At 37.6% G+C, this 24,914-nt stretch overlaps 1 protein-coding gene across 6 annotated transcripts in view; it reads left to right on the top strand.

The window, feature by feature from the left end:
- WDR26 (WD repeat domain 26) overlaps positions 1 to 21,629 on the top strand; it is a 33,373-nt gene extending 11,744 nt beyond the window's left edge. The window contains exons 7-15 of one of the 6 annotated variants that reach the window (XM_080341785.1): positions 949 to 1,005; positions 4,016 to 4,154; positions 8,417 to 8,572; positions 9,913 to 10,032; positions 10,810 to 10,955; positions 11,480 to 11,558; positions 12,121 to 12,250; positions 14,999 to 15,184; positions 17,901 to 21,629. In XM_080341785.1, the coding sequence (XP_080197911.1) occupies positions 949 to 1,005; positions 4,016 to 4,154; positions 8,417 to 8,572; positions 9,913 to 10,032; positions 10,810 to 10,955; positions 11,480 to 11,558; positions 12,121 to 12,250; positions 14,999 to 15,184; positions 17,901 to 17,944 (1,057 nt within the window). In that variant the 3' untranslated portion in view covers positions 17,945 to 21,629. Of the gene's footprint in view, positions 1 to 948; positions 1,006 to 4,015; positions 4,155 to 8,416; positions 8,573 to 9,912; positions 10,033 to 10,809; positions 10,956 to 11,479; positions 11,559 to 12,120; positions 12,251 to 14,998; positions 15,185 to 16,711; positions 17,436 to 17,900 lie in introns of those variants that run through there. The other 5 variants (XM_080341781.1, XM_080341783.1, XM_080341782.1 and 2 more) reach the window with 5 other exon arrangements.
- Positions 21,630 to 24,914: the final 3,285 nt, after the last annotated feature.

The raw sequence follows: 24,914 nt of genomic DNA, 5'->3' as shown, positions 1-24,914 counted from the left end.
TAACAAATGGCTGACTTGAGTTGTGTTTTTCTCATCCAGCAGAACTCTGCCAAGGACCCAAAGCTCAGTGTAACTTTTTGGGAAAACTGCTGTGCATGGTGTAATGAGGGCTAGGACACCTAGAAAACAAAGGCTGTGTATGATACTCTTATGTTTGCTCATGTAACAGGCCAACAACACTTGGGCTTACATGGGAATTTTTTCCTGTTAAGGTTAGCTCATCTGAGGAAGTTAAATATTGATAACTTATAGAAACTTTCTGAACTTGGCTGGTTTGACTTACATTCTTGGGTTACTCGGAGTCTGTTTTGAAAGATGCAGACTTCCATAGTACTTCACTCTACCCATCTGAAGGTTTTAATTTAATATCCTTGGAACTTCTTGTATTCAAGTAGTATTTTTAGGCTATTGTCTAGCTTGCAATTTTGCTACATCACGTTGTTGCCACAGTTTTGTGTGTATATGTGCATGGACATTTGCCCATTTTAAGAGATATTGGAAAAGGTCAGATGCTGGAATTGTGGCTTCCCTACTTAAGAAGTGAATCTTAAAATCAGACTAACAGATTTAATTTGTCTTTCTACATGTCATAAATAACATTGGGTGTTTTGTAGGGGTTTGTGCTTAATCAAGCCCCCAGGAGCGTTCAAGCCAACTGTAAAGAGCATGGTTAACTAAAGTTGGACTAGCTAGAGCCAGATATAAAATACTATATGCAATGAATCTGAAATTGAATTTCACCCATCTGAATCTATTTGCTGACGTAAGTTTGGCCATAGGTTTTGGGAGTTATTTTCACCTAATGTGCTTCTTTAGCTTGTATATTTGGTATGTATGCATACATGCAAACATACATACCCGTGACTACTTTAATTCCAAAAAACCCCAATTCAAAATAAAGGCTTCCATTCTGTCCTCAACTCAACCTATTGTACCTACCTGTTGCAGGGGTCTGAGATCAGTTTGTGGTGCGATGTACATGCTGCCATGCTTGGGCATAATGAGGTGAGTTAAAGACAGTGGAAGCCAAATTTTGATTAAACTGACAGAAGTAACAGTAATCTAATAGCTTAGACAATCTAAGTTCTGTACTACTTAAATGATAGAATACTGACAACTTTCCATTTTTTAGTTGGAACTAATCTGTTGTGGACTTCAGGCAATATTTTGATGAAGCATGCTTGAATTGTACTAATAGGTACAATGCTTAACTAAAACTTACTCACTTCATGAGAGTGGGAGAAAGAGGAAGAATCTGCTGGGAGTAAAGCTATGATTATTTCATCTTAATGTGTCTGAGATTCTGGTAACAGAGAATTGATGCACTTGGGAGTGGTCGCTTTCGGTTTTGAGAGCCTTCAGCCTGTTGGGTGTTTTGTTTGGTTGTGTTTGTCGTTTGTTTGTTGCGTTTTTTTGTGTGTATGGTGGTGTTCTTTATTTTCCTGAATTCTTTTGTCTTGGTTTCATGTAAATAAACTTCAGACTAAAGTTTACGAACAAATGGTGGAGCCCAAACGAGAGGTGAATGCTGCTGCTTTCTAGGTACTAGTTTAATATAGCATTTTTGAAAAAGAACCATTGTGGAAGTTGAGAAATATATCTTCTGTTGTATGTACAGGAAATTAAAAAAAACAATTGCTGTTTGTTTTATTTAGAATTTTGAACTTTTGTAAATACAAAACCAGATAACTTTATTTTACTACTTTATTTCAGTATGTGAACAACGTGATTAAAGTGTGTTGAGCTGAACAGAACAATTTGTAAGGAAAAAGAAAAACCTTTGAGCTACAGTAGTATCTAGTTAACAAACCCAGACACTGTTATGCAACCAGCTTTAGTTTCTTGTTTGGAGACTGCTGCTGTTTCCTTCTGCAGAAGAGTTGTTTAATGTGTGCTTTGCTATCTGTGAAGTCCAGCTTGCTGGGCTGTATGTTTCATTAATGAAGTGAACTTTTTGTGAGATCGCACTGATCTGGATTGTGAATAGCATAACTTGCTATTGAGATGTGTCTGCAGCAGCTACATTAACTGTGCCTGTTTAGGAACCTAAAGACCACCTTACTATGAAAGTAGTGTACTCCAGCATTATACTGCTTGCTTTTCGTGTCTACAAAACTTTGGCTGGTTTTCTCAAGCTTTAAAATACAAGCACTATTGTTCTGTAGAGTATTTTTTTAAAATGAAATATGCTGAAAAGGCTTTCCTGGGACACTGTGTGCCCCTTGTACTTTGTGTGAGTTACAGATAAAGACTCTCTCACCTTCTAGAGCAAACTGCTGCTCTGAGGAAAAACATTAACTCATTACAATATGGCTAAATAATAAGGAAATGCTCTTTCTGTAGGTGCACATATCTGTGTAAGGGCTTGTCTGCCTTCTAGACTTCAAGGAAAAAAAAGTCGTCTTTGATGGGTGGGGCTTTTTACCTTGGGCTCAGTGTTGTTCCAGTGGCAACTATACAAACTAGACAGCTCCTGGTCAGCTCAAAGCAGGAGCAGAGCAGACTTGTGTTTTTCAGTAGAAGAGTAAGTAGACATACCAAAGGAGGACAATTACAGATACATATATGTACATTTTGTGTGTCCTCCTCTACTGTGAGTCAGGAAATGAGGGCTGTAGGGTTGTTCAGTGGTGCTTGATAGCCTTAAAGCATGGATTAGGAGGCATCTTCTGGTAAAAGAAAATGGATTGAGAGGATATAGACACTGTGTTAAGTAGAACTTTTTCTAGATTCTGGTAAGAAGTAATTTTTCAGGTGTCTTGTCAGCCTGACTACCACCAAACTGTATTTTAAAATACAAATTTAAAGGAAGTAGGTGGTAGTTGTTTGGGGTTTTTTGTTGTTGTTGGGTGGGTGTTTGTTTGCTGTTTGCTTTGTGGTGGGGTTTTGTGTGTGTTGTTTTTTTTTAGGCCAGTTTATCTCCAGTGATAAGTACAACTGTGTGTGTTCATGGAGACCGTAATTGTTACATTAGTACCATTGTGTCCCATGAGTTATTGTCCTGTTGCACAGAGCCCTGTGAAAACTCAACATAAAACTAAACCACCTCAGGATCCCTGCAGTTCAAGAAAGTGTCCATGGTTAGAGACTGCTTTTTAGTGCATCTGAACAATGAGCTTTTAATTACTGCAGGTTTACATGTAGAAACTGTCATCTGATGTAAAAGCCTACATTTATTTTAGCTTAGCCATCAAATTCTTATACAGTGGGCAAGCTGTAAATAAAATAAAACTGATGTGCAGTTCTACCTAGCTTAATATTTTGACTGTTAGCTTTTCCTCAGTGTGTAACTGGAAGATTAAATAGTGGTTCTACAGAAATGTTTGACTCTTCTCTTTTGGTAGTTTATCATATAATTTTTTTTTATAAACACTTAATATTTTACAAAATAGTTTTTGTGAGGGGAAAACTGTTCAAGTTGAAAGCTTATAATGGTATTGTGTTATGCTTAGCTATTGTATGTGGTACTCTGCAAAGAAAGTGAAAAATGGCACAAAAGGAAGGCAAAGAAATACCCTATTGCAAGATCACATTCAAGAAAAAGAAACAAGACAATTATTTTACTCAGCTTTTATGTAAGAATCACTTCAAAAGATTTTGGCAAGATATAACTGAGTTAAGTACTTACAAAATCTTCACATGTACATGAAACATTGCATGTAGGGTTCAAACAGGTTTGGACTGCAGTATTTTCTATACATTGTAGAAGCGTGTGCTAATAAATTGTTATGCTCATAAAGAGGTCAGTTTTATTCCAAATTATATGAAAGCATAACAAATTATGTGAATGGAATGATAGTTCTAAGTTCTTACAATTAATTACAGTCACTCGGTGGTGCGAGCTTTTTACCAGAAAAGACACTTCATTCTGTACTTATTTGAAACAGTTGTTAATAGATGAATTTTCAAAGTTGTCCGATCTTGCATTTAAAAAAGTTTTAGTTTTTATGATCTTGCTTTAAAAAAAAAAATCTTACTGCTGTTGTAGTAATCTGAAAATACATTCTTTTCCCAGGAAACAGTTCCCATGCTATACACAGCAGATACTAACGGAGCACTGTAATGAAGTATGGTTCTGTAAATTCTCCAATGACGGCACTAAACTGGCAACGGGATCTAAGGACACAACTGTTATTATATGGCAGGTTGATCCAGTAAGTGTGCAACATGTGTTAAAATGTGTATGACTTGTCTTTCCCTTCCCTCTTTACTTTATCTTGCTAGGATGATTTGATTTTTTTGTAGGACAGGCTAACGTACTGTAGCCCACTGACAAGGGTATTTCTCTGGGACACAGAAGACTGAAGATCGTGGTCAGTCTAAGTTAGTGAAGGAGGATGCTTGGAAACCTGGTGCCTGAGCATAAGGCTTGAACTGTTGACTGCTTTGGGGCAGGAACTTTGTGTGTGCCTGACCAGTACCATGGGGTAAAGCCTGCTGATGCCCTCCAAGGGAGCTTCTTGGCTTGAAGGCCTTGAGAAGCATCGGGTGAGAGTGGAAGGAGTGTGACAATGAGGAACCTTTCTTCTAAATCACTCCTACTAAGAGCGCTTCTGATCTGATGCATGTGACTAACCCCTTTGTGTTAGTTGGTTACTCCTAGTACACTTGGACTTTAAATATCTATTTCACCATTTATTACTTTATTTCTGAGCAATAAAATGGTATGTGTTAAACTGAAATTGTATCAGTACACCACTTCATGCTGGTTGCTGTTGTAAGATTTGTCTTGTCTTGAGATTAAGATTTAAACACTTATCAGAATCCACTGACAAATGGAAGTGTACCCATCCATTTTCTTACAGACTGTGGTTTTAGGTTTTGATACCCATCTGTGGCACTGTTTCTCTTACATGAAATATTCTACAGTTACCAGACTTATCTTTCCTACCCATAGCTATACTTATGTAAATAAAAAGACTGGTGAATCTAAGACTGTTTTAATTGACTTGGAGAAGTGATATGGAAGTATATATCCATACATTTTATAACAATTGTGAATAAACTTGAAAGTATGCACACAATATTTGTAGGTTTCAATGCTTGTAAAAAAATATCAAAAATAAGATCCCTAGATTTTGTTTTAACCACACAGCTGCAAACTGGTATGCTAAGTGGAAGATAAAAGGTTTTTGCAGTTTTGTACTGGCTTTTAGTGGGATTTGGGAGCTGAACTTAAACCTTTTCTTCAACTACAGGTTAGGAAGCTGTATAATTCTGAGCAACCTGATCTAGTTGAAGATGTCCCTGCTCATTGTAGGGGGGTTGGACTAGCTGACCATCGAAGGTCCCTTGCAACCCAAACTATTCTGTGATAATTTGAGTTGTTTTTTATATTAAGAAGATGGGAGAACTTAACAATTATGCACATAGAACAGGGTTTTATGTAGCCCCTGAACTAACAGCAAGTGCTATGGATTTTTCAGGCATAGGACTGGTGTGATTTGTTTGCAGCTGGAGCTGGTGTTCTCTGGGCCAAGAGATGCGTAGCAGCATAAGATGACTTATTTATTTAGGAAATGATCTGTTGGCTTTGTTTTGTTTTAACAAATGAGTAATTTGAAGTAAATTAAGGATCAAATGTTTTTTGCTGTTGAGTTCTCACTTGATTGTAGAGGCGCATCTTCCTCTTATGTTGATGGGTTTTAATACCCAACATCTTGATTAGCACATTTTGTAGTGAATTGTTAGCTAATATATGGTTAATCAAACCAAGTAAATGTTTTTTGGTGTCTTAGACTACCAACCCTTTTGGTCAAGGGATTTCTAAAGGAACAAAATCTCTAATAAACAGTTAGTGGGAAAGTAGTTTTGAACGGTTTTATCTTCGGTATTTGAGTACCAAAAAAACCCCTCCAAACTAACAACCTCCCCACCACCAAAAAAAAAATCCCAAAACCCCCATCTGGAAAAAAAACCAAACAAACAGAAAAAACCAAAACCCAACAAAACAACCTGACTTTGTAAACTGTCTCAAGGAGGTGGATGCCTAAATAATATTAGGCCACATAACTCAAATGGTTCATTTTCATATTTGCCAAGCATCCTTCTCACATTTCCTGTAGGAGTTGATAATGAATTTTGCATCAGTTGTTTTTTTTTAATCAGATTTTCAAGGCTTTAGGTATTTAGAGTTATTCTACCCAGGTATATAAACTACAAGGAAACATCTGTCCAACTCTGTCTGGGAAAGTGATGGGAGATCGCTGTTTATTTTAAACAGTATTCTTTTTCCACATGCACTTCATGTGTCTGAGAACCCTTCATTTCTCCTCTTATCTCCCTTCTTGGTGTGTAATGACACTGCTTCCGTAGCTTTTTTTTTTGTTTCATGGCATGAGTTTCTTATTTTTTTTTTTGAAGACCCAGCTACATCTCCAAACTGTCTTAACCCATGCTTCTGTTTTCATTTTCATTTGTTCATTTCAAAATTCTTATGCAGACTCAGCAGCATTAAATAATGTCTTGAGTGAACTAGGTTTGTGTGTGGAATGTATTATTTGACCGTTACTAAGCGTGGCAGAATCTCTAGAACACAAAGGTAAGCATAGTACGTGCATCACCTTGTCTGGCACGCATCTTCTCTGATAGAGCTTTCCCTTCACTTGTTCCTTACAGAAACATTGTGTTGTTTCTGCCCCCGCCCCGTACTTTCTGAAAACTGTTGACAGGTTTTTGGCTTTTCAGCCAAGGAGCTCAACTACATCAGACTTAAGTTGATACCGAAGTAGTTGTTTCTTCTACATAACAAAAATCTGTGAAGCTGTATGTAAGGGATGGAAGTGCTGAGATTGCTTCTGGTGGTGAGTGGGAAGGAGATGGACTAAATTTGGGGATGTTTTCCTGAAATACCATTGACTGCTGTTTTAGAGCAAAACATGGTATAGCTATTTTGATGTATTTGAAGTATGAGAGCAGTATGAGAGAGAACAGCCACAGAGTCCTGTCATTAGAAGAGGAAGTTCCTATCCATCTTGCTCCTCAGGAGTCTTATATGTGATGGAGAAGTGACAAGCTGCTTTAATGCTGATGTAAAAAGAAGTTGCAGGCAAGCTCCAGAATGTGAGATGATGTCAAACATGAGTTGGTTTCCTTGCAGATCAGCATAGCTACAGACACAGCAGTGTCTAATGCAGACCAGGGTTAATTATTAGAATCGAAGAGGGGCCTTGAGGAGGTCCATTTGTTTGCCTGTCTATTTCTGTGCTTTGAAGATTATTCTTTGCCCACTTCCTTTTGAGGAAGTTAGTTTTTCTAGCCAGCAGAACCTTCAAAGCTGCATGCTGGCTGAGAGTCGCCAAATCCCTTGCAGCTGATCCCAGGAAACAGTCCTTTGTGTCACTCTGTTCCTCTGCTGACCATGTTCTTTCTCTTTAGAATCAAGAGGTGCTCTGCTGATTAATACTAAAACAAAAGAAAGAGAAGGGACAATTTGAGAAATGAAGCTAGATTTTCAAATGACTCACTCATTTTTCAGAGAAGTAGGAGGTATAAACATCCCCTGTGCAGAAAAAGAAAAAGGGGAGGGTGGGGGGCAGCGAGGGAGGAAAATCTACTTGCCCCTTTCCAAGAGACTTCGCAGAAATTATTGTCAACAGTTGAAAAAGCTCAGTTCTACTTTCTGTATATGCATGTTGTTAAGAGTTGGTGCTGATGTTGTATTGAAGCATGTTTCTGTATTTAGGAAGCCAGTGTATGGTTTTACCATTATCTATCTGTCCTGTTTATTCTGATAAGCTGCTTGGCAGTTGACTTCCTCTGACAAGGCAGCAGTAGAACAATTGTAGTATAAAGGTGATACAAAATATCCTTAGTGAGCAAAGTATGTTTGATTCAGGGAATCTGGCAGAAAAGATGCAACAGCTTGCTGTAGCAAACACTTTGAAAGTTAGAACACCTCTCAAGGAAGCTTTTAAAAATACCTTAAAACTTTTTTTTCTTGAGCAGCATACACAAGATACATTAATGTTTATAAATACATTGGCACTTGAAGGTTTTGGTTCTCTGTTTAACCATGATAGGCTTCCAGCATGTCTTTACTTTTAAGAAAGCGACTTAATAATGTAAAACATGGATAACAGAACTTTTGTATTCCAGTAGATATAGAGAGACTTGACACTACAGAAATCTTATATACTAAAGCAAGTGTAACTCTGTACACAATGATATCTTGAGAGTTCCACATTCAGAATCACAGAAGATTAAAACAAAAATACCTACAAGTGTTCTTGGTTTGCACATTGAAATTTGGACACTTTTAATGGTCCTACTCTGCAAACTAGCAACTGCTTTTCCACCTATTCATGCATCTTGTAAAATGCAGGTGCCACGTTGCATAAAGCAAACTTGACATGCTGTACTTGGATACACTGTGTGTGTGAAATCTAATAGGAGTTCATTTGTGTTGCCTCAACAGAATCTCTCGTTTCAGGATACTCACCAGCTAAAACTACTTAAGACATTAGAAGGTCATGCATATGGCGTCTCTTATATTGCGTGGAGTCCAGATGACAACTATCTTGTTGCCTGTGGCCCAGATGATTGTTCTGAGCTTTGGCTCTGGAATGTACAAGTAAGTGGTGACTAAGAGTCAAAAAAAACCCAAAAAACTTTGTGGTCAGCTGCCTACCTTTGTTTTAATATCTAAATATGTTAAGCATGAAAGAAGTCATTTCTACAGACTTGTGCAAAGATGGGAGTGTAAAGAAGAGATGCTGATCTCTGTGCCTCCCTTCAGTTTTGAGAAAATTACTATGGCAGCCTACAAATTCTGTACTTGGTTTGTACAGAACTGAAATGAGAGTTCAAGTCTAAGTGTCTGGGACAGTGAAGCAATTCTGGTGTTATCTGATTACTGATAATTTCTGAGAAGGGATGGCATAAATCCATAAGACATTAGAGAGCTAGTGAAGAGAAGAACAGTAAATTAATCAAGAGAAAGAGGGCAGAATTATCATCTAAGGGGAACAATTGCTTATTCAAGATTTTTAACAAGTATCAAAAGTAAAAGATGAAAGTTATTTTGACTTTGTGTAACCCTCTTGGTGATTTCAGAACTTCATCTTTCAGTCAGACACTAGGGCATTCTGCTATTTTTTCCATTAATTTGAAAATCCTTTTCTACTGTTGATTTTTATGGGCACTTGTGTTGATAGAAAAGCTTCCCCTGCTTCAGTTGCAGGCTGTATAGTCTTTATTGCTGCCTTGGACTCTTAAGTAATTTAGTTTCCTAAAACAAAAAGTTTCTTTTTTTCACCCATGGAATACTTTTCTCCTCTTTAATTGACTAAATTGGCTTGGTGAAGAGCACTAGAGCTGGCGCAAGGGAATGGAGAGAAGCCCTTACTATTTTGACAATGGTAAGCCACTCATTGGCAGTCTGTCCTGTGAAACAGAAGTGGTATAAGCCAGGGGTGAAAGCTAAATTTTTGGCGCGGAGAACTCCCAGCTCAGGGAGGAAAATGTTCTACATACTCTGATACTCTCAACTTTTTAGTGAAATGTATTTTGTCCTTTCTGTTTTGTTGTTGTTGTGGGTGTGTTTTTTGTTTAGTCTCCTTGCATTTCCATGTTTGGGGTTTTTTTGTTTTGTATGGCTTCTCTCTCAAGTGCTCTTCCAACTTGTTTGAATTCCTCTCTTTACTCATAATCTTCCAGTTGTCTGACACACTGAGTAGTCCATCTGTCCTGATTTGATGGACAAAATAAATTGTCTTAAATCAAGTCCAGGGTCACTGGAGATGCTGAAGTAGTTCTGCCTTTTTATTGCATTATTCATAAGTTTGTGTTGTTTTTTGATAAATATGTTGAAGTATATGCACTTCCGAACATGATGTGTGTCATTAAAGTTATGGATACCTTTTTGGGAAAGGGTTCTGCTATGAGACCTTGTTGCCTTTGTTTATTTTCAAGACTGGGGAGCTGAGGACAAAGATGAGCCAGTCTCATGAAGACAGTTTAACAAGCGTGGCCTGGAATCCCGATGGGAAGCGTTTTGTAACGGGAGGTCAGCGTGGACAGTTCTATCAGTGTGTAAGTTCTCTGCATCTGTCCTATTGAAAACCAAGAAATGAAAGTTTTGTCATAGTCAAACCTGAGGTTTTTGTGTTTTTTTCATGTGTGTGTACACTACAACTTCAAATCCTTGTAATTCAAAGAAGCAACATGTTAATGCTAGTATGTTAGCAACACTTTTGTATGTGGCAGTTTGAAGGGTTCAGGCATCTTTTATCTGCCTAAAGGAGGATTTATGGGCTGAGAATTTTTTTCTTACCTGCTCTATAAAATACACTGTTCAAAAGTAGTGCCTTTGTCCACAAATGTTGTTTATTCCACAGAATTTGGACTTGACTATATCTGTCTTAGTTTTTGCATGCTGTCTTTGCTTTGCGTAAACAGGAATTTGAAACCCTCGTTACTTGACTAGTGTTTATTTTGGGTGGTGGTCCACAGTCTCACCGTACCCTTGATTATTTTCATCTGAATTGGTGCCCAGAATAATAGTGCAGTATGCCCAGAATAATAGTGCAGTATGCAAATCTCAGTCACTGCAAAGGTGACATGACATAAATTGCATGTGTCATGCACAAGGAAATAAATAATGAGAGGGATTCTCAGCTTTACAGGACAGATACCTACAAAAGCCTCAGTTAAGACAACCAAGTCCTAATTCGTTAAGTCATCTCTTTCACAGGGTAAGATTGCTTTCTGTAGCAGTTGTCTGAACAGAAGGTGAAAAAAATATTTATCACAACTCCTCAGAAGTCTGAGACTAATGATTCTTTTTTTTTTCTTCTTTTTCCTGGTCAGGATTTAGATGGTAATCTTCTTGACTCCTGGGAAGGGGTGAGAGTACAATGCCTTTGGTGCTTGAGTGATGGGAAAACTGTTCTAGCATCGGACACACACCAGCGAATTCGGGGTTATAACTTTGAGGATCTTACAGACAGGAACATGTAACTACCTCTTTCTTCGGTTTTGAATTCCTGGTTGTTAGAGTCAGAAGAAGACTGAGGAAGGGTTTGTGGGGCATGGTGGAAAACAAGTTATTAAAATGCTTTCAGTATTAAAGGAAGAGGAGAACAACATAGGAAAAGAATGAGTGAGTTCCAGTTGCAGCAAGAATTATTAGGTGAAGTATTAGAAATAACTTCTGAAGCACTGGACTAGGTTTCTTGTGGATGTTTTGACATTTCTGTCATCAAGAGGTGTTGTCTTCTCAATTCCTGGCATATTTTACTAGATTTTTTTTTTAGGAGCTGCATTTTGAGATCTGAAGTCCCTTTTGGCCTTGGGATTTGTCATAACTATAAGCAAACTATTGCAGACCTGGCCTGTACTGACATAGAGACATACCTAAATTCAAGTTCAGAGCTGTCTTTCCCTGATAATTACAGAGACAGGACATACCTTTTGTTTTGGTGTTGCATCATTGTTTGGTTAAGTGTACTCTTAACACTGATGTGTCTTATCTTTTCAGAGTACAAGAAGATCACCCTATTATGTCGTTTACTATTTCAAAAAATGGCCGTTTAGCTTTGTTAAATGTAGCAACTCAGGTGAGTTGGTGATGATAAATGGAAATACAAATAAATCTGCTTGCAACTGCTACCTGTTTTTAATATTTTGATTTGGAATGTTTATTAACCAGTTGTATATCATGTAATATTAATGCCTTAATATTCATAAATATAGCATGGCATTCTCTGACAAGAAGGCAGTATTTTCCTTGAGACTTTTCTTTTGACTGATCTCCTGTCAAGAGTTTCATACTACAAAATATGTACTATTGCATATTAATATCTGGCTATTGCATTGAGAAGCCAGGTATACCAAGAATTGTGGAAGGTTGACATGTTTGGGCTTGTGAGAATTAGGTTTTATTTTAGTTAGTTATACTTCTAGAACCTTGAGTAAGAGCTTTCAGAATGGAAAGGACCATAGACTGGAAGAAGTTTAACCTAACAATTTAGTATATCTTTACGCTTGATCTAGTAACAGTACTGAAGTTGGCAGAAGTTATATACTTTCATAATACTTAGATTTTTTTTTTTTAGTGTGTCAAAATAATGCAATGAATAATGTTAATGATAAAATAACGTTCTTTACCCTTATTCCCAGGGAGTTCACTTATGGGATTTACAAGACAGAGTTTTAGTGAGAAAGTATCAAGGTGTTACACAAGGATTTTACACAATTCACTCGTGTTTTGGAGGTCATAATGAAGACTTCATTGCGAGTGGCAGCGAAGGTAACATCATTCCCTTTTGTGCAGAAAGCTGGAACACTGTATCCTTCCTTTACCTTATTTTTATAATGTTGTTGTTAGCATTTGTCATCTATAAAAGCAAGCAACTGGTTCATTAAGTTTAAGGAGCACTGAGATCGTAGCATACTTGGAGAAATAACTCTGTGCTAGCGGAAATAATCTTTGGAGAGTATGGTAGTAGTAGAATGCGTTAATGAATCTTTTGGGTTGCTCCTCTAAAGCAAAAGCATCTTCATATGTTTACTTAGAAGTGGATGGGGTTTTTGAGGCTTTTTCATTTTGAGGTATGATACTTAGGCTTATGGTTTGAATTAAAAATACTCCTGGGGAGTAACAGCTTCATTTGCGTGTTGAAGAGATAGGTGTGGTAAGGTTATTTTAATTTCAATAGTCATCAGCTTAATTATGGAAGGAGTAGTCTCAAATTAAGCAGTTGTTGACATAGTCTGGTAGGGTTTCTTGGTGTTCAAAGGCTTTGTGGTATGTTTTTACTCAACTGTTTGTGGCAAGAATAGAAATTAGTTAATGGTTTACGTGTTGAATTGGTTCTGTTCTGTCACTGACGTTGTACCATTGCCTCCCAGGGAGGTCACTTAAGATTCAAGCCTTTGCAGGGCTAAAGAATTACACTTGAAATATGTAAGCAATCACTGTTAGCACGATGTAACTTAGAGCTGTTAGAAAATAAGGTTGGCCAGGACATTACTACTATCCTTTTCTGGCAAACACCAAATACGTGTAAAGAGAAGCCAAATTTCACCCTCTGACAATACTCAGTGGAATATAACGACTGAAGGGCAGCACCTCCAATGCAGTCTGATCCTCTTCATTGTTGAGCGAGGTTCTTGGTTTGGGACCTGAGTACCCACAAGTTCAGGATTTGTGTTGAGCCATACTGACATGCATGGGTAGGTTTAGATACTACACTGAACTGGTTCTCTTTTTTCCCCTGTTTATTTAGTCTTTATTATCCCCATTGTCTAAAAACTACAGAGTAATACTTGAAACTGAGGTTGTCCTGTTTAGATTTGGACTGTCTGAAATTGTTGCCTCTTTGCACTGAATTGTTGCAGATCTAGCTACTGTGGAAGTCTATGTATCTTAATAAAACAAGCAAAAAAACTCCAAAATAAAATAACAGATCACATTGTCATAGTTCTTTAAAAAAAAAACAAGTAACAGGCTGATTACATTGTCATAACCTCTTAGACTTAAGGTATGTTGCCAGTGAGGCAGGCTTTTTTCTAACACTTGAATCAATAGGAAGAAAATTGTTTCTGAGAAGGAAATTGGATGCTGCCTTAATCTAGCGAACTTCTTTTTTTCCAAAATAAAATGCAGGAATTTTGACAAGCACCAAAACACGGGTTTGTGTTTAGGCTTTGATTCTCCTGGGCAGCAGAGGCTTGCGTGTCCAGTGTTTAAGCAGAGTGAATCATGTTTTTCGATGAATAGTATGGATATGTAGTCTCTTGAAATTGTAAGTGTAATGTAAACACAACCAGAACATTTGCAGCAATACAAGCATGTGTAAAGGTGTTGTACTCAAATGAGTTGATTCAGCAGAAGAGAATTGAGTTACCCTGTGGTTCTGTGAAGCTATTCTAGCAGGTAGGTCAGAGAGCAAATTTGTTTTGTAAGGGGTTGGGAGGAGCAATAGAGGAAAATTGGTTTGTTTGCCAAGCCTTCAGAAAGACATCCAAGTTAAAACCTTTCAAATAGATGGAAATAGTTTCATTTGATATGTTAGACCTAAATACTAGGCTTCTCTGTAATACTAGTAATACATACTTGTTTGGTTTGTATAGCTCTGTTTGGAATACTGCAAAGACATTCCTGTTGAGGTCAGCCCACAGACGTGTTAAAGGCTGCTAGTATGCAGTTGGGAGAAAAAGCTAAACCTTTAGTCATTTATTCTTAAATATAGTTGGTTATAAAGCAGTAACACATCTTTAAAAATTGCACTGGAGTGTCTGACCAGTTCACTAGTCTATTTCTAGCACATTGCTAGAAGTAATTAAAAGTTTCCTATCACAAAATAAGATCTGTTCATTGCATCTACTTTAATACGTACAAATCTGTGTCTTTACCACACAGGAATTAATTGTTGTCAAAGACAAGAATAGCTCACAATTTGAGACATTAAGCTTTGTTGCTCTCCCTCATTTGCTCTGTTTGCACTTTCACTGGAATGTTTTAGGTCTTTAGTATCAGGATGTATTTCATGAACTATAGAACTGTGATCTTACCTAGTACTTATCAACAGGTGATTATTGTAAATATTCTGCCTTAGCAATTCTGACTTTATAATGCATGTACTAATCTGTAAATACGATTGTTTAAAGAAAAACATAATCTGCAAGACTTTCTTTTGAATAAGATTACAATTCCATATCTTTAATTTGGCTTTTGTCTTTAGCCATTTATATTTGCATTGTAGTAAAATGTTTTTCTTCAAATGCTAGGGGTAATAGGCTTGCAAGTCTTAAATGGGAATGTGCCTCTTGGTGGAAGAACTTTACCTGTATTCTTTTGATCACTTTTAGAATAAAAATTTTGTTAGTGCTGTTGCACATTGAACAGGTGTGGATTTTAGACATGAGTTTTACAACATAATGGGTTTTTAGTTGCTGAGAGCTTGTATGGAAATGCTATTTGATATGACAAATTGGCCTGTGCAGAACAAGGTTTCTGATTATGATGTTTTTTTCAAATGCATATTTTATTTAGATCACAAAGTATATATTTGGCACAAGCGTAGTGAGCTGCCAATTGCGGAGCTGACAGGGCACACACGTACTGTTAACTGTGTGAGCTGGAACCCGCAGATTCCATCCATGATGGCCAGCGCCTCTGATGATGGCACTGTTAGAATATGGGGACCAGCGCCTTTCGTAGACAACCAGGATATTGAAGGTAAAAAACTTTTGTGTTGTATGTGTGTTCTCTAATCACTAAAAGCTGACATCAAAGGCAGCTGCTTCAGTTGATTTTCCTTACCATAAATAAGATAGAATAATGCTTTTAACTCTTGGGTTAGAATCATTACTTTTACTAAAAAAAGTATTGTTATGATTTTTTTGTTTGATTGTTTTGTTTTTGTTTTGTTTATTTGTTTTTTAATGTATGGCTGTTGATTTTTATCTGAGTTATTTGAGGAATAAAAAGGAAACAACTGATATTTCCAGAACAATATTCAAGTTTCTGACGTGGCCCTGTGGAAAACTATGGTGTCAGTAAGACCTCAGGAGTATTTTCATTTATTTATGTAGACATCTTAAAAATCCTGCATCCAGTGCTTGATGTTTAATAACATACAGTGTTATTAAAATTTAAATTATGCATTCTGATGACACTGCAAGTTGAATAATGGTATTACAATGCTTACAAAAGGAACCTCCGGCATCTGGAGAGAGTGGAGTTTCCAACTGTGAAATCTGTACAAAACTTTTTTCCCTAACCATCAGCAACTATCTGTGTCCAGGAGAGCCACTTGTTTAATGATGCAACTTTCTTCGCTGCCAAAAAGCCCACTTGTTACCAGCCCTTCTTACCTCCCCCCCAAACTGGTAACGAGATGAACACTAGTGGGTTATTTTGTAGTTTATAGGCTTCTGTCATTAATTTACAGTAAACATTAAAACGAATTGCAGTATATCACATTGCCACAGGACCTCGTGGGTACCAGGCATGAACATGAGTTCAAAGGGAACCTGGACAAAGTAATCAGATAAATCCATTGGGTGCTACTGGATAAGTAAATGCCTCTAGTTCAGAATGGCCCTTAGGTGAAAATGGCTGGAAGTTGGAAGGACACTAAGAGGAAGAATGACCTCTTGTCCCTGCTCCTGGGCTTTCTGACACATCTGCTGCTGGTATTGGACTAGGTGGACCAGCCTGGTCAGTCTCCTGTTTTTGTAACACCTTGAACACACCCATAAGGACTCAGAGCCTGTCCATTGTGTTTTTCTCCCATTAGCTGCTTGCTCACTCTTTCTTAGCTCCTCCAGAAAATGAGCTAGTAAATGCCATCATCAAAACAATAGGAAATTGATTTCTGAGAGCAGTACTTCCACACGAGCTGTAGGTGCACGGAATAATATCTAGCAGTTTAAGAATCTTCAATGGATGACAAACAGCTTTGTAATTAGCACACTCCCTTGAAACTCGAATGCAAATGTATGTTACTTCTTTTTGGAAGTTCGTGTATCGGCACCCAACATGCTAAATCAATCTCTAAATTAATAGGAATAATAACATCTAAAATAAGTAATTCTTCGTATGGGATTTAGTTACACAATAAAAATAAGATCCATTAACAAATGCATGTTCAGTGAAACTTCTGTAAATACATTGTATTCATGACCTTATGATAGAAATATGAAGTGTTGATAAGATCTTCAAGGTGTGATTTCTCTCTCTTATGTTTTTGTTTTTGCTCAGAGGAATGCAGTAGCATGGATAGTTGATGGCGAATTTGGAGCAGACGACTTCAGTTTAACTTAATTAGTCGTATTTTAAATGGCTTGGGATTTGGTGCAAACAAACATGATTGATAGCTGGACAGACATGCTCATCATGAAAAAGAACCATTTCTGAAGCCCGGTTGGGGCCAAACATTTACCACCTTGCTTCATAGTAACCAGTCGAGATGAAGCACGTCGTTAGAACGTTGTTGGACACCGTGTTGAAATTACCCCCCCCATCGGTTGTGAAGAACTGTGCTACATTCAGGCTAACCATTGAACTCAGTATATATATTTTTCCCCCCTGCCTTTTTGTCCGGCAGGCTACTGTTCTTGTTGCTCTTCTGTGTAATGAAGTTTAAATGCTTGTTTGGAACACTTTATTTAACAGTTTAGAAGGCTTGATAGAAAGAGTGCTTTAGTCTGAAGAGTATACATTGGATAGGAAAGTATTTCCTTCTCTTGTTTCTCAAGTCTCTCTCCGCCTTACTTAGCTTGAGATCTTTGCAGCTTGGTTCATGGATTCTAGCCTTGCCCGTTGCGCAGTATATATAAATTGAGATGATAAACCAATGAACTATGTCAAAAGCACTCTCAGTATCACATTTGACAAAAAGTTTTGTACTTTTCACATAGCTCGTTGCCCTGCAAAGGGGTTAACAGCACAATTTTTTAAAAATAAATTATTTATAGGATTAAAATGACTTCATTTGTATACATTTGGAATTAAAACGAATCAAGAAGTGTCGTGAAACACGGTATCACTGATGCTTTTCTGGAGTGTCTTGAGACTCAATCAAAAGCAGTGGCTGGAAGGAGCTTTACGTAGGCAGTGAAGCTTGTTTTACAAGGAGAAACTCGCTGTCCATCTTTACAGGTATTTCGAAAAAAAGCATTCAGAGTGCACCACCAGACTAAGAGTTTCAACATGACAAGGCCTTTTTAGTTTTTAATTGCATAAATATATGCAACAATGCTGGTAAAAGGTAGACTACCCCTCGAGGAAAGAATGTGTTGAATCCTTTCTTCACAAAGTCAACATTTTGTAAAAGTAATTGACATACGGATCATAATTAAACACTTGCATTACAATGACAATTTTTCTTTGTTTGTTAAACGAAGGTTGTATAGATTTTCTTCTTGAGAATATACTTTTATCTTTGCAGATTTAAATGCCTCTCCCAGACTTTGTTGCAAGCTGGTGCCGTGAACATCGTGACACATCTAGGAATAGTTCCACTAACGTCCCATGTTAAGAAAAGGGAAAGACTTATAATATTTTTTCTTTTTGACATAAATAGATGGCCTGGCATCTCTGTGCTTCTGTACCACACACAAATACATTATGGGATGGCATTGGATTCCCTTTTGCCCCCTTGGGTAGAAAGGTAGTGCTGGTACTGCTGTGAAGTAAAGAGGGAGCAGGGAAAGACATGCTGCTGAGAATGAGGTGAACAGAAGAGTGGACTTCATCCTTTAATGTGATAATAATCTAGTGTCCTTATTAGTCATGTGTGGAAGAAGGATGGGGGAAGGTTTGCTGGAGTTCCTGGGAAGAAATGTGGAGCCACTTTGAACGGGAATGTGGTGCTTAACATCAACAGTACCTTTTTTCTTCCCCAGAAAAACAAAGTGAAGTTTAGTAGGTTAGGTGGGGGCGGGGTTGTTTTGTGGTTTGGTTTTTTAAGGTTTCAGCCATCAGGTGGTAGGCTTTTTTTTTTTTCCTTGTGTGTAAATTTAAAAATTATTCAAGATTCTGATTCTTTGAGACCAGCCCTGAATTTGACATATTCCTCTCTTAGTACCTCCAAAATGAAATAGGAACTTAATGTTCTTATTTTCAGTCAAGTACATTTGTCTTAAATTAAGGTGAATTTGAGAGCAATTCGTGTTCTGCAGTACTGGGAATACGTGTGTAAACTTCAGACTACTTGGTTCCTTCTTCCATTAGCAAGTTCTGGAGGAAGCTGTTTGTTTCTCTTCCTAGTTCAGACAGCCTAAGTTTAGTCAGTCTTGTTCCTGCAGCATCATTGTTTCAGGGAAACAGACACCTTCCTTAGGGCAAATTTAAGTAAGCTTAAACCTTTGAGTTTTAAATAAAGTTGAATACCTAAATTGTAAACAGTGTTTTATATGTCCAAAACATGGTATAATTCATAACCAATGCTAGTATATGAATCTTTAGAACTTACCCTAGTTAGTATCATCTTACTCTGGAAATTATGTTTTCAAACAAAACGCTGTTTAGGGAGAGTAAAAAGAATAATCCTGGGTTTGATATCTCTTAACAAGGTATCGTACCATCGTCTGGCACTACTTGCTTACCTCATACTCCCAGGACTAAAGTGAGATTTTTAGGCAGGGGGTGAAGTCTGAATCAAATCTCAAGTTTAGATTTCAAGTCTCATATACACTTCAACAGACTCCTCGCCTGGTACAAGCTGTGTGTGGGTATGTGTGGGCTGGTGCCTACTGTCCACTGCAATGCATTAGCGCTAGAAAGTTAAACTTGGTACCTTTGCCAAAATACTGCCCCTCCATTCTGGGCTTTCTCCTCTGGACTTGGTTTGTTCCTCTAGAACACACTTTGGGTATTTAGAAGCAGAGCGAGGGGAGAAGCAGAGGTTCTGATACCTCCACATGAGTTTCCTGGTATAACTATGCAATGTACAGGAAGGCTCAATGCAGACGGCGCCGCTTCCAGAGCAGCTCAGGAGCAGCGTGTTGCGTAGCTGGCTGCTTCTTATGGGAGATTAAAGGTCAGAGTCATCTGTATTTTGCCACACTACTTGGCCCCACAGTAAACCATTCTAGATGTAGCAGTAATGACTGCCATTCCAACTTGTAGATTAAAGAGGAACCTTAAACTATTTCTAACCTGTCGCATATTTATGATACGTGAATTGAAAAGTACCAATACTTTTTGTACACAGACTATAAAATGAGACCATGGGGGGGAAAAAGCAAATACGTTTATTTGCAACACGTTGATTTCCATGTGCTTAAAAATGTTCATAGGCTGGAGTCTAAGGCTGGATGAAGTACACACCTGCAATAAATTACTGTATTTCTAATCAACAGACCTATGGGTTTATAAAGGATAATATTGTGTGTACTCCTTTTGTAACTTCCTCTGGTCAGCTGTTGGCTTAAAATATTCACAGGAGCCCCAGTTTATTGTCAAGGCAGATACTTAAAGAAATTATGCTGAAGCATTTTATTATCTGAATGTTTTTTAGCTGTTCAGGTAAGTAATATTGAAGGCACAATGGAGCACAAAAGGGAAAATGCCAGATCTGTCCTTGTTGTGGAGGGGAGGGGAGCGGGCGGAAAGGACACCTTCGTTTTAAATTCCCTCTGTCTTTTCTGAAGTTCTCCAACTTTGAAGTTAACTTCTTTTTATGATTAAAGCAAAGATCCAAGCTAGAAATCTATCCCGATCTTGCCAGTTACTTCTCAACTTGGCTTCAAACAGGTAATGTGTAATAAAACTCGATACGTTGTTGGGAGTTTGTGTCTAGGTGTATGTGTGCACGCTGCTCGGTGATAACTCCCACCCCAAATCAGTTCTGAAGGCTTCTGTAGCAGGAAACAAGAACTCCTACAGTGAGCCACAGTTTGAGGGGAGACGTCGTAGACTCAAACGGGCAGGGAGGTAGAGAAAGAGGAATGATCACAAAAAGCAGGATTTACTGACCAACAGACAAACTACTGTAACTCAAGGGGGAGGAGGAAAAAAATGCACTTTCGAGAGTTTGTCCATATTTGTAGCTACAAAATACACTTGTATCTAATTTTTTGTTGAGACAACTATTAAGAACACCCAATCCCATAAATGGCTAATGTTCCTTTAGACCTCCTCCTGTCTCTTCCACATTGGCTTAAGTCCATTTTCAGCTGCCATACTTAATTTTTTTTTTGAAAACTGCTACTTTTAACTATGTTTAGAAAGAAAAGAAAAATCATTAACTCTGACACTTTTTTTAAACAGGGTGGACTTAATTGAAGTGTGCAGTGTTGAACTACTGCTGCAGTAGCTGCCTCTAGTTGTTGAAATAAACTGTAGACAAGTTTTTTGTGTATTAATCCAGATAATCTGGATTCAATAAAACGTCTGTGAGAGTGTTTCCTCCCACCTGGTGTGAATGTGTGTGTGCGTGTGGCCATGAACAGACAGAGAACCAAATGTTCTAGGTACTTGTCATGTTTTATTGCATACTTAAGTCGTGTGTATGTGAAGTGTCCTTTGACCAGAAGGTTTTGGTTAATATCAGTATATTTTTATAAATTTGAAATTCATTGTGCCCCATCATTTTTCTTAAAACATTTTTCATTGTTAGGGTATATGTGCTAGATTTGAATCTTTAACATTTTTAGGCACAGATGGAAAAAGTTATTGGCTCCTTGAAAACTTACGGGACAAAATGGATCCTCAAAGCATGTATGTACTTACAAACCAAGCTGTAGAGATCAAGAAAAAGAACTTTATTGTTGATCTCAAGATTTCTAAATTGTCAAGATTTATATGGAGTTGTGGTGGAACTAGTTAACACTTAGAGCTTTTGGTATGTAATGACTATTTGCTATGGACTGATATTAAATGTTTCAAAGGATTGCGTTCTTAAACTTTCTGGATTTTTGTTACTCTCCTCGGATTATATCAAGTAGTTAAAAATTTCTTTGCTATGTTACATTAAAAACATAAGAACTTTGGGTCTCGTATTTATTTTCACTTGTTTTACTAATTATTTACAGAACACCGTTTTAACTTTTTTATTTTATAAATGTGTAGTATTTTAAACATATCTTTAAAAACTGTTCAATTGGAACTACATTAACTTCTGATTTGTTTTTATTAGGATTTTTAAAAAAGAAAATACACTTTTTCCATGTTGGTGCACAGCACTTAACAGAAATGTTTGTATTCCCTTTCAATTCAATAAACAGAATAAATAACTGGAATCAATAGTTCTTAGTTTCCCTAACTTCACTTACATGACTGACTTGGATATTAATTTCTTAATCGTTAGTTATAGATTTCTTCCATCTTTGTAGGATTCGATTTCCTTGGCTAGGAAAACCCATTTGTGGCAGTTCAGCTGAAGGGGAATTCACTCTGTGTTGTGCGCAGGCTTTCCAGTTCTTGATGGTTGGCTCTAATCTAACTTGTGCTTGTGTTTTCACTGCACCTGCAGCTGTTCTTGCCTCTGTCCCGTTCTGCGCTTATCTAACTTGGCGAATGTCTGGCTCCTTTGAGGCTCCATGAATGCCTTGATTCTTCAATGCTGGAGTGAGCTTAAATCCCAGACATGGGTTGCTTTAGGTGATGGGTGGGTTTTGTGGGGGTTTTTGGTATTTCATATTAAGAAGGTGCTCCTAAAGTACTTGCATCTCTTGCTTAGACTCCACTTAAACTGGAGATCAGGAACCTCCAGACTTGTATGTGAAGCTGACCTAAGCAGTTTCCATGGCTGACAGCTCTCAAAGACACTTCTCAACTGTTGCCTGTTTTCCTTCCAATTAACTGTGTGGTGTTCTCTGTCTTCCTCGTGCCTTAAAACAGAACCTCATCTTCATCCTGCATTTTAGTCATTTTTATTTGGCTCTAGCTAATGTTCTGTTAAATAAAAAGCTGTGCCTAAATTTGCCCTCCCCTTCCTGTAGCTTCTCCAAACTCAAACCTTTTGCTGAAGTGCATTCAATTTTTAAAATTCTTTGACCTTCTATATTGATTAGAAAAGGTCTTTGCTCCCTCTAGTAGCACCTTCGTATTAACCCTCCCTTACAGTTTAAGCAGAGTATAGATAATCATGGCTTAAATGTGGTTGCTAGCAGAATGGGCAAGCCCTAGACCTTCCTTTGTGCCCTTTCCTCGGGTAGTGCTATTTGCAGGAGGGTTGTTAGCAGACCCACTTCAGCCTCAAACCATCCACACAACAGATGAAGGAAGTTTTTTGGCTCTTTTGTTACTGTGCTTCAACTTCTGTCCTGTGTCTGCCTTTGAGGGGCGGGAACACAAGACAAAAAGGTACATGATTTCTACAGAGCGGTGAAATGTCAGCGTATGTAAGATTTAAAACTAATTGTAATTTCTTTTTAAAAAACCCTTCAGATCATTTAAAAGAAATGACATAAGGAACCTGATAGTAGATGAACATTTCATAATTAGCTGATATCTAAACTCCGCCCTGAGGTAGGTTCCTTCTCCAGAGGGACGGTTCCTGTTTTGCTCTGTCACTTTACACCTTGCCCTATGCCTTCTATGCTGCCTGATGTATCCTGTGTGTTGCACATGCGTAGGCTGCCTACTCACTGCAGAAAGGTGGCACTCCCAGTTGTCTCCTCACTTTAAAAGACCTATAACGCCCTGAAGAGTAACCACTGAAGTTTGTGTGCCTCCATGGTTTCTGCCAAAGGTTGTTAATATACTGATAACTACCTGGTAGTCTATATAACCCAAATTTTCCTGTTGCTACCTCTAATCTCATCATTACTATATGCTTAGAGGCAAAAATTGGTCTTTTCTGAGCATTTGTACAAAATCCTAGAGAGCTTCTTGGGAGAAAAAGAATTTGAATAAAGCTATGCCAATGCTGAACAGAAAGATTTGCCTTTATGGGTTTCTGCAGGGTCTCAGGTTGATTGTTAACATGCATGTCTAACTGTTCTTAGGACTACTGGTCATACTATTAATCCCACAGATTTACTATGTTCTGTAATACACAACTATTTTAGAAAAAAACCCAGTAATTTACTAGGATGGGGAGATAAGTATATTCTTTAGTAAAACAGGATTAATAACCATCAGTCTGTAACTAATAATTAATTAGGGAAAAACATGTTATCATACTGATTTTAACTAATTCCCCTCCTCCCAGGTGCAGTACGATAACAGCTGTCTAACCACTCTGCAAACTGTTGAATGACTAAAGCTGACCAGGCTCCAGACTGGGGGTGAGGAGAAGAGCTTAGTAACCTTGGTTAAAAGTTAGAGTCCCTGAGACTTATTTTTGTGGATTAAGAGCTTTCTATAAATCACTGCTAATCATTTGAAGGCTGAGATAATGTTCCCCTCATGAAGTTATACTTGGATACCTGAGTTCCAAAGGGATATATAGTCTGGTGCATGAAGAGGGAATCGGGGTTTTGGTCTCACAATGATTCATAGTGATAAAGTGAATTTTTATTTTAAAAAAATCAATCTAAGGTTTGTAATTTTCTTGAATTCTGTATAGTAAGATTGGATTTAAATTACCCTGTTCTCCCTCAATGGAGATCCAGAATGTAAGGAGTTTTTTCACTACTGTCAAACTGTGTATCTCCCATGAGACAGATGACTGTAGGATCCCTATTTCCAGCTAATGAGCTACACTTTTAGCAATTACAGATACGTTATTCCTGTTGCTGACACTGAGCTCTGTGAAGATCTCTGTGAAGGCAGGAGATAACCTTGTATAGTAAGGAAGGCTTCAAAAGTACTGGTGTAATTACTCAGAAGAATCGTGGCCTCTCAAGCCTGCTGCTGTGGTTTTTACAACTATGATAACGAGTTGTTAGTTACGAACGAACAGATAATTTATATAAAAAAGTGAAGTGGGAAGTTTACATTCATATGAAAGAATAGCTTATTTACTATTTGACAACCACCACTTAGAAAACATATTTGTATTTTTTGTTGGTCTGTCATGGTTATTAATTCATTCTTGAGCAAGGAAAGTGAGGAGGAATCCGCCAGGACATCCCTTTATGTCAGGGATATAAATTAAGACATGCTGCCCCCTTCTCCCCCCCTTTTTTTTCAGATACGTTGTTCTTTTCCCTTATCCTTCCCTGTCCTGCTTCCATCTCTGAAGAAACACTTCCCTCAGTAGAGGAGAAAAGAAAAGCAGCTTTTCATAGTGATAAACATTACCAGTTCCATTAGGGAATGGTCTACCCTATCTAATGTCACCACTGTAATTCTGAGGTGCTAGTAGTTAAAAATCAATGAAGACTATCTTACAAACATTTTCATGAATAATAAAGCTCTTCTATCAAAATCATATATTTAGAAAAAGATATATAAACTGTGAGTTTAAGTGGTGGATTTACAGACTAATGATCATGTTTCTCAGTGTGAAACATCATTAATGAAATTTATCTACTGTTATCACTACAGCAAGGATTTAAACAGCTTACTA

The sequence above is a fragment of the Nesoenas mayeri genome, assembly GCF_963082525.1.
Source record: "Nesoenas mayeri genome assembly, chromosome: 3".
NCBI lineage: Eukaryota > Metazoa > Chordata > Aves > Columbiformes > Columbidae > Nesoenas > Nesoenas mayeri.
The sequence above is the reverse complement of the archived record's forward strand: the minus strand, read 5'-3'. Positions and strand labels throughout refer to the sequence as shown.